Source organism: Manacus candei, unplaced genomic scaffold (assembly GCF_025592945.1).
Source record: "Manacus candei isolate 608988 ecotype Guabito, Panama unplaced genomic scaffold, ASM2559294v1 h1tg000008l, whole genome shotgun sequence".
NCBI classification, from domain to species: domain Eukaryota; kingdom Metazoa; phylum Chordata; class Aves; order Passeriformes; family Pipridae; genus Manacus; species Manacus candei.
In genome coordinates, this window is record NW_026138056.1 from 24,783,261 (window position 1) to 24,796,577 (window position 13,317).

General features: G+C 39.4%; 1 protein-coding gene across 1 annotated transcript in view; it reads right to left on the reverse strand.

Moving 5' to 3' along the window:
• Positions 1-1,871: 1,871 nt before the first annotated feature.
• SLCO5A1 (solute carrier organic anion transporter family member 5A1) overlaps positions 1,872-13,317 on the reverse strand; it is a 77,307-nt gene continuing 65,861 nt past the window's right edge. The window contains exons 9-10 of the mRNA XM_051768467.1: positions 10,989-11,053; positions 1,872-9,785 (exon numbers count right to left, since the gene is read on the reverse strand). Of these exons, the coding sequence (XP_051624427.1) occupies positions 9,340-9,785; positions 10,989-11,053 (511 nt within the window). The 3' untranslated portion in view covers positions 1,872-9,339. The remainder of the gene's footprint in view (positions 9,786-10,988; positions 11,054-13,317) is intronic.

Sequence of the window (13,317 nt, forward strand, 5' to 3'; positions counted from 1 at the left end):
TGGATGGCTGGTGTCTGGTAGGTGTGATGCTGTCACAAAACATCCTTTACTTTCAGCAAAAAACAGTCCTGTTTACGTGCTCTGACCCCATTTTGCAGTGAAACCTGATATGTAGTAAATGGGGTACAAGCCAAAGAGTCATTTCAGAAACAGATGTGTTTCTGTCCCCTGAGGGGACACAGTCACAGCCTGAGCTACCTGGGGGCTGCCTAGGGTTACTTTACAGCCTTTCGGGCAGCAGGTGTCAGTGCAGAGCCACACAACCAGCGCCTCTCCTTGAGCCCTGCACCCACCGCTGTGCTTCCAGCCGCTGCCAAGTGGGTTATCTAATCGGTTTTCAAACAGCAACGGTACCGTGATGTGCTACAAATCTACTAACTTCATCCACAGCACACTCCTTGGTTTAACAGTTCTGGTCTGGGACACTAGTGACATCCAGGGGGATCTGCAAGATGCTTTTTTGTGTGGTTAGATATATTGGAAATGAAAATGTGCAAGTCATACTTTGAACATGAACATCAGAGAGGATCTGGACCCTATAGATTTCTGTGCTGTCAATGAAACAGTAGCTTCTTCCTGACTAAGCACAACAGCTGAAGCTGCAGGGTTGGCTGAGGGCTTGAATCTGGTAGGTGCTGGGCACATCACCACAGTTTGTGACTGTGGTCTGAAAGCAAATGGATTTAGATACCTCAGAAAGACAAGCCATATCCTGAATCAATGCAAATTCAACTGCTCCGTTGCAGCAAACTTTTTTCTCATTGTTTGGTCATTGCTGGGGTGTGGTAGCTCATAGTATTCACAGTACACTGAACAGTGAAGAAGTTTCATAGAAACAAGCCCCAGCTCACCCAGCTGTGAAACCTACTACAGGTAAAAAAACTGTAAGTATAAAGATTCAATAATGAAATATGTCTAGAAAAATACATTTAACTTCAACTTGCAGTTCTTTTGATCTTGAAAGACCAGGTCACCTTGGGACAGAATTGCTAACCATGGATACACCTATACTTTTAAATTAAAGTAAATCCAGAGAATAGAAAACCTAGCTCTGAAGCCAGATTGTACGAGCAAGGTCACATCCACACTGCTAGGCCAGGCTGGCCCCATCAACAACATGTAGCTCTTAGCCCTGGGTCTCCCCTTGGCTCTGTGCTGATGTTCCTGTGGACACAAAATATAATTTCCATTTGTTTTCATTTTTAAATGTTTGCAGTAATACAAGGCCTGTGTTGCAACCCCTAGAGCTCCTACAGGGTGGGAGCAGAGCTCCTACAGCTCCTATTGCACGGTGTGCTGCTGTCCCTGAGGTGCAGCACAGGGACATGGGGGTCACTGACACACAGCCTGCAGTGTTGGGTGGCTGCAGAGGTGGGGGGAAACCAAAACTGGCTCAGCTCCCATGAGTGGGAGCTCCCTGCACTACAGCCAGTCCCCACAAAACACATAGAGGCACTTTGTTGGTGTGGCCCAAATCAGAGCCAAGGAGTGAACTCAGCAGTCAGCAGAGTGGACATCAGGAGTCCAATCCTTGGGTTTATACCCTGGCCCTCTTATCGAGCAGCATAGATGCACATAGTCTTGCACTCTATGTATTTTTTCCAACTGTCAATATCTATTTCAAATTTGTATTTCTTAGCATATAACTAATGTCAATCAAATTTATGGCTAGACAAAATGGTGGAATTTTACAATTTAATTCAGCGCAATCAATGCTTAGTTGTGACTTGGTGGTCATTGAATTCAGTGGAAAGATTTTTTTGTCTGACAATGTACCAAATACTTCATCACTTCATCCACAGTGATTACACAGTTACCCATGTACATTTTTTTCTTGCCTTCTTTTTTTTTTGTTTGAAATAAAACACACATGATATGCTATTTTTTATTTCCAAGTATCAAGTATTCAAGAGTTTGTTTTGTAAACACATGTTTACAACAGATGCTGACAGTAGATTTCATTAAGTCATGGGTTATACAGCTACAAAATTATTCTAAGCTCTGCTGAGAAATAAATATCAATTAAAAAAAACCCAAACCATACAGAAGCTTAAAGTATGCAAAAAAACCAGCATAAACCAATTATTCTCTTTTTACCACAGCACAGCACACACACACTCATACGGTCAGACATACCCTACAAATTTCCCTAATACTCTACACATTTGCTTAATAATGAGTTTTTTAAAAACTAACCAGTTACAGGCAGTGTGCCCACTCCATGCTCTTAAGATACCACCCAGACTGTTGCTCTTCTGCATAAGTCATTTGGTAGAGGTATGCACTGCAGCCAAGGGCAAAACTCCCATGTGCTCAACTGGGGAAAAGGACAGGTCTTCTTTTGAGGAAAGCCTTCACTTAACCATGGATCTCACTGACACAAAATTATTTTCTTCTTTTTTTTATTGAAACTCAGCTCTGGATCATTTTGTACTTCTTGTTTGTTTGTTTTATTTTGAAACTTCCCTCCACAATTTCAAATACAGAGTTTGTTACAGAGGTAAAATTTCTGGCTTGTCAGCCATAAGTGTAATTAGTGCTATTAGTGCTCTTAGTGCTATTTAGGATACAGATACCTGTTCTGCATGAGTAGTCCAGGCACAATAACACAAAATAATTGTAATTCAAAATGGGAGGGAAAAAATTTTGTGTTCAAGATTTTAAGCCCCAAACCATCTGTTTTAAATCGTAGCTCACCTTACAGTCAACCAGATTTGGCCTTTTCCCATTGCTAGAGATAGAATTTACTCTTATTCTATCCCTCCTTTCTGGTATTCCATGAAAGAACATTCATATTTCAGATCTGAATCCTCATTTTAATTCAAACCCTTACTAACATTGTTTGGTTAAGGGGTGCCAGAATTTAGCCTAGTGTTTCTTACCATTACTATAGAATTTATAGTTAGCCTTTGCTTAAGCAAAGCAACTAAATACAGTAACATGCTACAGTAGGATGAATACATTCTACATAGATTTCTGTGGCCTGTATAGCTTTTACCTTAGCTATTAGTGCTGGGCCAAATCCTACACTGCCTCCTGAAATTACTCTCCCACAGAAGAGCTAGGTAGGAGTTGGCCCACCAGGAATTACAAACACTGTCTTTGCTGGAATAGTCCAGACTTTAAGAACAAAAACACATGCAGTTGCATCACTGACATGCCTTGAACATGTCATTTAAGTCATAGTGAATACATCATAAAATACTTCAGTACCTATTAGCACCACAGTGTTGTTTAGTCATTTGTCTAAAGATTATCAAGCTGTCTTTACTTTTCTCAAGGTGAACAATGTTTTGGATGCTTTTTGTAGCCCTTCATGAATTCCACAGCTTTTCACCTATTCTATATAACGAACAAAACATTGTTACAGAATAACATTGAGACAACTGGTTTGAGATTGAAAAACTAAGAGAATATAGTGCACACAATGGGTAATGCAATAATTAGAACAGTAGAATGGAACCCAGACAAATAAGCATCTATTTTGTAACACTTGAGGTCAAGAAAACTTTGGAGCTACTTTGAAATTGTAGAGCTACTTCTGTGTTTAAAAGGCTGCAATATTAGAAAAGAAAAAGCGTACCTTAAGGACTGGAGGGGCAACTGCTAAAAACCGCAGGCATTAACTGTAGTTTAATGTAATGGATATGGCTGCAGGATATGGGTAACTCTGTGACAATGTTTACATGTAACCTTTTTGAATTGCTATTTGTAAAACGAGATGGTAAAAGAAAAAAAGAAAGCCCTAATTCTCTACCAAAGAACAAGTCTACCACCATTATATTGACTGCCCATCTTCTAAGCACTTCAAAGTCATAAAAGTATCCATAAAATCAAGTCCAGTATGTGAAGAACCTGAAATGTGTTGATACAGGTTTAATCTACAAGGGGCAAACACTCTGCCCAAAGCAACTGTGATTCAGATTGCAGTCCAGGTAAATCTCTGTTACCAGGTATTTTAAGCCCTTGGAAAGCAACCACAGCTGGATGGATTCAGCTGGGGGAACCCAGATACTGAAGCAATGCAGCATTGCATCTCCTATGCCATTATAAAAGACACATTATTGAGAAAACAGAAAAGGATAAACTTATTTAGGAAGTTTTTTATATTTGATCTCTGAAAATATTAGTAGCAACCAGTGAATAGAGTATAAAAGCTAAGCAAGCACTTGCTAAAGCTCCAACTTGTTAAATTCCAACTGAAAGTATGGCCCAGTTTTTCAGCCTCAACATTGGACTGATGAGGCTGAGAATCTGGCTGCAAAATAGCAATAAGACACTTTGGACCTATTTATTTATCTTCAGTTTTATGTCAATAGAACACCATGAAGAGCTGTGGTGTTACACACCCAGGAAGTGTAGTAAGGCAGCAATTATTCAGGCCTTTTGGGGCAAAACCCCAAAAGAACAGTACAGCAGGTGTTGACCCCTCTCCCAGACGTGCTCTCTGGAGTTACACTGAGCAGGCAGTGCTCTGCTCCATTTGTGCGGGATATTGAAAATCTGTCACCTCAACCTCTAGGTCCAAATTCTGTGAAAGGGCACAACTCAAACTTACAGCATCACTTGAGAAATTTCATTGGCTCTAAGGTCAGAAAGATGCCCTTATTTAATCTACCTCCCCATGTAACACACAGGTTTTCAGCCGGATATTCATAAAATAAGTGAATGGCTGGAAGAACTAGAATGTATCTTAGAGCATGTCCACAAAATATTTTTAATTTGAATTCTACTTGAAAATGAAAACTTTCCTTCATTGTCAGATATATAAGTAGCCACATGTGAATGCCACAGGAGAGTACTCAAGTGCTACTTTGTGCTGTTCTGGTTACAATTATCACTAAATCCATGGGGAAAAAGCTCATCATGGAAATTACTCTTTGGGTAATGGAATTCCTTTTTTAATGCAGATGGGACTCAGTCCCATACTTACATACATGCATCATTTTTAAGGGCATTACTTAAGTATATAAATTTACATACATATTAAAGTGTTCTGCTGGATCAGAGCCATAATGAATTAACGGTTAATACTACAAATTAATAAGCTATATTAAAAAACCCCAAACAAACATATTTTTGAACAGTATACTCAAGTGTTTGTAACTAGTTTAGGGCCTTTCAAACTTACATTTCTAATACCTAGTAGGAGATCTGTGCCCCTACTCTGCTTACATAACAGCAAGTTGTGAGAAACTGCATGTTACTACACATACTTTTAAAGATACATAGGCTGTCCAAAGAACTAAAAGTTTCCAAATAAATATAAATTGCACCATAATATTCAACGTTTCTTGCAGCTGCTCACACTGTACTGAAAGGATATAAAATGTCACCAGTTCCAAATTATATCCTATTATATCCAGTATGCTCATGGAGAAGAAGGGGAACCAAAACCACAGCGCTTTTGCCTAAAACGGGAAACACAGAGAGTCCCACTCTCCAGATTATTCCAGACCCACAAAGATCTAGGAACCATCTCTGGAGGGTGCTGCACTCGTGAGCACCCAAGGCCATGGTTACACATTTACCATTCTGAAGTTTTCTCCTTTTTGAGGAAACAAGGATGAATGGGAGGCTATGCAGGGACGGCTACCTGTTCAGTCAAGTCCATATATTTGGGCTACTACTCCTCTCATGTTCTTCACTCTAAATCATGAATAAGTGGGGTAAGAGGGAATTAGTCTGTTCCTGTGAGGGCATGGTGGCACTTTGTGGACTTGTAGTAAATCACCAAAAGTAGTTGCTCCATATTACCACTGGCTGGTTAAGTGCAGGTAGGTGACTTGGGTTTGCTACCAACAGCAGCCTGTGGGTGAACAGGACACCTGCTTTACCTTTTCTTGTACTCACTGATACCAAACCTTATGTATTTTGGGGTAGAGAGGGAAGGTGGTGGAAATTAATGGAATTTTATATTTTATGGTGAGAGGATTTCACACTAGGAAGACAGCATGGGCCCCTTCACTGGATGACAGGCAAAGTTCTTTTTTAGTTACTGTGAAGTTGGTTTAGCACCACATGTCGATCATGACTACTGCTAGGGAGGCACTCAACTTCTCTGGCAATTCTTCTTCCTTCAGCAATGACAACCTCAGAAAATAGTGTTTGTTCAGCAGGTCTCAGTCCATATTTCAGTCAATTACAGTGTTGGAATTGACTTCTCTAGGAAGTTAATGTGTTTCCCCTACATGCCTTTATTGGTTTAGTTTAGACTGTTATAGCTTACTCACAAATAAACCCTCCTTCAGGAATGAATCTAAAACTGGCCACAGTTTGGGTTTTCTTTCTTTCAGAGGATGCCAATTTAATTAAGTGATTTCGTAGAAATTTATTCGAATTGTCAAAATCATCTATGTCCAAAAATAGTAACAAATTTTTTTGAGAAGTAAAGAATTTTGTTTTGCATATAATTTTCAAAGAAAAAGTAAAAAACTATTGAAAGGCTTTTTCAGTATTTCCAAAGTTAACATCTTTCCTTCTACATTCCAGTTTCTCAGACATTTCAAAATATGAATCTTTTTAGACGTTGAAGGGTCAGGATTTCCTAAAAAAATCAGTGGTCTCCATCCCAACAAGCTCTGAATTCCCTTGAAATAAACTCAGAAGCAGCAGCTGCAGATGTGTCACTTCTCTCATTCTTTGGCATCAATGCCATTAGTTCCTGACAATCCTAATCTGCTCTCTCTTGTTATTCATGGAACAGAAGCGCACACATGAGGCATGAAATAGAAAAGATCAGGATAAATGATTCATTTCTAGTCTTTTACAATTCCCTAAGTGCTCTGTTTCTGAGGTATTTGAAAAGATTGTCACTCCTCATCTCACCCTACGATCATTAAAATGGGGAAGTGATTAAAATGGATGGGTGATGGGCTGCAATTACACTTCTTCCCACTACTTTGCCTCAAATTTTGTCATGGCAGGAAATTCCTGGTGCAACAAGCATTTGAGACTGGAGCAGAAGGAAACATTTATATCATCTATTCTGATCTCCTATAGCAAAAAAAGAAAATTATACCCAACACCTTTGAACCAAGGAAATTTATTTCTCGGGATAAGAAGTGTAGAAGCCAACATCTCAGGTGGCATGTGCTGACTGAGGACACATACCTGGTGGCTGCATAAGAGACAAAAACATTTTCAGGCTTTACCCCAAACACCTGTTAATATGGACAGAATAGTAGGAAATTATCAAAACAATATTCCTCTATGTTGTAATTCAGGGTAGAAAAATCTGAGTTTGCCTACAGAAAGAGTGAGAATTGTTACAAACTACATAAATGGACTAAGAAATTCTGAAATAAGCAGCCACCATTTCAAGCAGGGCAAGCAGCCCTGTGAGTAGTCTTATGTGCTGCTCAAGAAGAACCAGGAGATGACAAAAGGCAGTCAGCAAAGGTGGAAAGGGAAACATACTCTTCCCAGGACAACTCAGTGGATGCCAAGGAGAGTACTGCCTTTAATTTCAAGGACTTGGTTCCATACAACGTTTGATCAATTTACATATTATAAATTGAAAACTTAAATCAGGAATAACTCTGTTCAAAAATATGTAGAAATTATGCTCTATTTATTTTCACACAAGCTCTCTACGTGGCAAAATCCAAACCTGACTATCACCGATTCATCTGTAAAGATTGCTTTTAATTTCCTACACTTCTAAGACTTCCCCTACAGGGTACAATACAGCTTTGACTTCCTATTGTCCACCTGAAATAATTCTCTGCCCTTTGAGACATCATTAGTACATCATAAGCATGGTACTACAAAGCCTTCAGAACAAGAAATGAAATGCCAAGCACATTTGATTAGAAAGTCTCAGCGTCTCTCAGGGAGAAAACACGCTACAGTAATTTGGAATAGCCAAAGGCCACAGCAGTTCTTGTGAGTCCACACTTGCTGATAATTTCTATTCTTAGCTCTTCTCCTGGAAGGCCAAAGGAGAGCTAAACTTTGCCTTCCCAGAAGCTCTCAATGAAGTTGAGAAAAGGAAAGGCAGCCACATGTGGGACAAACCACAAAACCAGGACCTCCAGGCCTGTGCAACCAGCCTGCCCAGCACCAGGCAGATGCAGAGGCAGAAGTGTGGCAGAAATGAGAGGGTCTGAGCCAGAACCCCCTCCCCAGCTGTCCTGGATGGCAGGGTGCACAGTGCCCCAGTGGTGCCAGGAGAGGAGGGAGAGCCTCGTACCCAGCACCACGATGGGTGGTGCTCTCAGCTCTCTTGAAGGGTTTCTCTACTCGCTCCTGCAGCAAGTGCAAACAGCACCAGCCTGAACTGTGTGCCACTGCTGGCTGCAAGGGACCCGTCAGGTCCCAGACTGCCACCCAGACAAGAGACAAGGCCATTAGCTCCCCCTCAGGACTTTTTCACTGAAGCTGAATTATACACAAAATTCTGAAGGACAGCCAAACTCTTCCTATCAAGCTACAACTGGTTGTTTTTTTCTTCAGGAAAGTATGGATTTGGTGCTAGTAACGGCCACCCAAATAACATTACAGAAACATGCACATATCCACTCTGGTATGTGTGTATGATTCCTACATCTTAATGTTACTATAAATTAATACTGAAGTTTTTTACTTCAAGCATTACAGTTTCCTAGCCTGTGTACTTTGTGAAGAATGGCTACATCCCATCAAATGAAAATTAATGCACATTTTGACAGGATAAAGATGTTACAACTCAACATTTGCAAACATTACCTGATGCATAATTCTTGTATGGCTTGACATGTTATTAACAGTACTTTAAACCTTATGTTATTTTTTAATTTAATGATTATGTTTGAAAATAGCCCCTTTCAAATTCGGTTGCAGTAATGTCTTTAAAAGCAAACTTTAAACTTATTTTGCTGCACATACAATTATCCAAATAAGTTGCATAGTTTAAATAAGTTCAGTTGTGCTTCATAGCAGAACTCACAGTAACTACTCTCTTAAAAATACAATTTGCAGATATGAAGTTGACAATACATTTAAGCATTCTTGTGAGTCTAGACATCAACAATATGAGTTTTTGTCAGTCTTCCACTGACTTCTGCTGTTCATAACACCTCATCTTTACAATGATATTAGATCAGAGCACGGACATCTAATGGACACATCTGAAATACAAACACCATTTTTAAAACTCCATTGTTGGGAGGGGAGGAATAAGAACTTGGTTTGGTTTGAGGTATCCAGCCCTCAGGAACATATTATGGTTGTTTGCATCAAGCTTTGTTGGTTTTATCACGTTACATTTAGATTAAAAATAGAAGGCACAGGTGTTTTACAAGGCGCCGTAATTAAGTCAACCAACAAAATTAAATATTACATTACCAAGCCAGGGGTCTATATCTCAGCAGTGACTTCTTCCAACACATTTTCATTTGAGGAATTTATTGCTTCTGAAAAAGGGCCGGGGTATGTCTGTTCTAAGCAGTTCATTCCTTGTGCCACATTGGTGTCTCCTCGGGAACTGAAGGTAGGGCAGGATCTAGTCCGTGCATAGTTTTGTTGGGGTCCAGCTTGTCCAACCATCTCACTCACAGTGTTCACCAGTGAAGCCCTCCATCTCTGTCTCTGCTGTTGTTCTTCTTTACACTTAATGGAATACCAGGCCAGGAAAATAAAAAGGAATCCCACGAATTTGAGAGCAGCTGCCAACCCAAAGTAGACAAAACGAAAGGAGGTGACATCGTATTCCCAGCAAGATCCTTGTACGCCGCAATCCTGTTGCCAAAGCATGCATGTGGTGTCAATAACAGCCCCAAAATAAATCGGAGTGGGAATGTAAGCTGAAATAAAAATAGCAAGAGAAATAATATGTGTTAGTACATTGTGGAAAACTTCTAAAGGAACTATATGCCTTAGCCAAACAGTGTAGGTCGAAAATTTTTGAGATTTCTACACTGTTGTTCTTACATGAAATGTAAAACATGGAAAACTGGTCAGCCAGTCCTTGCACCAACACTACTTTATACACATGAAACCTACCACAAATGGGAGAGAATTTAAAGAAAACAATGCAGGTACAGCTTCAATCTGCTGTCCCCAGATAGTTCCCAAACTAAGTGCGCCTCAAAGAAAATTCAGTTTTGCTCTCAGGAAGTAAAACATGGGAGAGGGTAAAATACATTATCTCTGTAGCATTACTTGCTGAACTTCCACTGCCTGTGAGCTGGGAAAGGTGCTGCTTTTAGATTAAGGAAAAAAAGCACCAAAGACCACAAAATTATTTTCTTACTGAAGATGGATGGAAGTGGTGAGACCACTAAGATTTTCAATTTTCTTTTGAATAGATCTTCCTCAGAAACAGACCTTAACTTCCAAGGCAGCTAAAAATGCAGTCAGTCCACTGAATGTTCCTGCTTTCTCCAGAAATATACCACCTTTAAGACAAGATTGAAATTCCTTCCTCAAACAAAACTTCCAGATGCAGCTATATGGGCTTCTCCTTCTGTTCTCTTAGAATAGTCCTTGCTTGCTCTAGTCATATATTTTGTAGTAGCTGAACACCTGTAGCGTTCTTAATAGGTAGGATTTTAGAAGTTCAAGAGCTTGATAGAAGCTGCTTTGTTTAATAAAGACTTTTAACATGCATCTCTTTTTGCTTTGAAGTACTTGAAATTAAGACATTAAGTAAGGAATGCTCCTTATTTTAAAAATGACAAAAACTACTGTTATTGCTGAAAGCAACAAAAATCAGTTTCTAAACAAGAAAAAATTCTAGTAACTATTAATTTTTACGTACAGTTTGAAACTGGAAAAATGTATCTTTTTGGGACAAAAATGTTGTTCTAGGAAGTCAGTAACAAAAAAAAAAAAAGAGAAATAACTGCATTTTCAGATACGATGTATTCAGACACTATCAATTTTAGGTTCCTAATACAGTAATCAGGCAATTAGTTCCAAATTTATGGAAGTTTAGTATTTTTATAGTACATTTAAGCTGAACATGGTGAGCTTTTATGGAAATGCTGAGCTACTGTAATACTTACCAAGAGTTCGTAATAAAACAAACTGCATTCCTAGTGCAAAGGGCCGCTCTCCATCTTCCACAGACCTAGCAGGCAAAAAGAAAACTCCACTATAGAAACATCAACAGATAGTCATCATGGTATGATCTGGCTCTACCCCATGGGTTTTTTCTGAGCTACGGCAAATTTTTGTCTAAATTTCTTCTATTTAGCTTCTACTATTGTTAACTCTTCTTGCTAGGAAAAAATACTGCCAACCCCTCCTGAACCTGTTTAATCAAAATTGCAATCATGCCTTTTAACCTTTCTTTACATAAGGCCTGAAGAATTTGATCCAAACCCATTAAGGAAATTTAGAGAATCCACCCAAAATGTTTATGGCTTCATGTGATAGCTTTCTATTATTTCATATGTCTTAATTTATTTTTCTTAATCTTTTTGATGTAAATTACAATTAATGGATAACTCAATTTCTGAAAGCTGGACTCAGTTTCTGAATTTAACAGATCTCTGTGTAGCTTAAGCACTTTGGAGCTACTTTAGGAAAAGTATCAGTAGAAACATCCAAACAGTCTTCTTAAACACTGCTCCTTTTCAATAGAAGTAATATAAGATTCTTTCAATTGGTCTCAAAGGAAAAATATCTAGCTTACAAAAGACTAAATACAAAGTAACAAGATTCCACAGTGCAACTACAATTTTAATAAACCACAAATTATCTACTGATTTAAAAAATATTTTCAATTCTTAACCTAAAGGTCCGAAATTAAGATAGACAGCTTCTAATGACATTGAAAACATAAGACAAAAAACAACAAAAAGTCTGCAGTCAAAGAGGTGCAGCTGTAAAATCAAGGTTTGAAGTCAAGCAATTGAGAAATTGGAGATACAGCTTGGACCACAAACCTTGGACTGATGTACTAAGCACAGTATGACTGTTCATGTGTGTGGGCCACCATTTTTTTACTGAACACTACAAAATCCTGCTGGAGATCTCCCTTAGGCACCTTACTATTGTGAGGCTCATTGCAATATTAATGCTCACTGAATGCAGTTTGCCTTTGTGTGACTGCAATGCAACGACAACATTTTTTTATTAGGATTACTTTATAGGTGGAAAACCCAGAGACAGAAGGAATTAAGTCAGAAGTCTCTGAATTATAATGGTGCTGTGCACACAGTAGTTGAAGTAAGGCTGCATGAGCAACTGGAAGTCTGACATGCCCATCCCTAAGTGCCTGGCTTCACTGTCCTAAGAGTGATCTTTGAACCCATTTTGTAGACTTTTTGAAAAGAAACTGAAAGACAAATTCCACAATGTGACATTGCACGTGCCCTCCATGTGTCAGCAGCAGGCTTCTGCATAAACCTTAGCCCTTTGAGCTGAGAAAGGGACAGCAAAAGACTGCTTGTCCTTGTGGGGGATGAGACAAAGATGTCTGCCAGTGTGCTGTGCTGTGCTCACAACTGAGCCTAAGGATAGCAAAGCAAAGTCCTGACCTGCCTCACATTTTCTAAGGTTCCACGACCTATTACAAAGATTTGCCATTATTAGTATTTTATAGAGGACTATTTGTGAGCAGCAGCAGAACATCAGCGGTCTCAGAATATCCAAGTGAAGCTCTTAAAAGACAACACTACCAGGAGAAAATCCCACTGGCTTGGGAAGACCATTCTCACAGGAAGAAAAGGTCCAAGACTGGTTTAAAGAAAAGCTCAATTTGAAGACAAATTTTACACAAAAACAGGACAAAAGGTGTCTCTATGTTAGCAATTAATGCAGCTAAACAGCTAGTGATGAGGACCTGACATGTACACCACAAGCATTTCAGGTTTTGTAGGGATTTACTTCAGATCAGCTCTAACCTGGTCCCAGGGACAGCATGCCCATTTGCATCTGGATCATTTTGGATGTGCTTCTGAAGAGCATCTGAAACACTGGAAGAGGCTTCCTAGAGAGGTGGTTGATGCCCAATGCCTGTCAGTATTTGGCCAATGCCCTTATTAACGGGTTTTCATTTCTGCTCAGTCCTGGAGTGTCAGCAGTTGGATGATTAGAGAGACTATTTACAAGAGCATGTAGTGACAGGACAAGGGGAAATGGCTTCAAACTGAAAGAGAGTAGGTTTAGATTAGATTAGACTGTGAGGGTGATGGAACAGTTTGCCCAGAGAAACTCTGGCTGCCCCATCCCTGGAAGTGTTCAAGGCTAGTTTGTATTGGGTTCTGAGCAACCTGGTCTAGTGAAAGGTGTCCCTGTCCATGACAGGGCAGTTGGAACTGATGATCATTGTAGGTCCCTTCCAACTAACTATTCTATTCTATTCTATTCTATTCTATTCTATTCTAT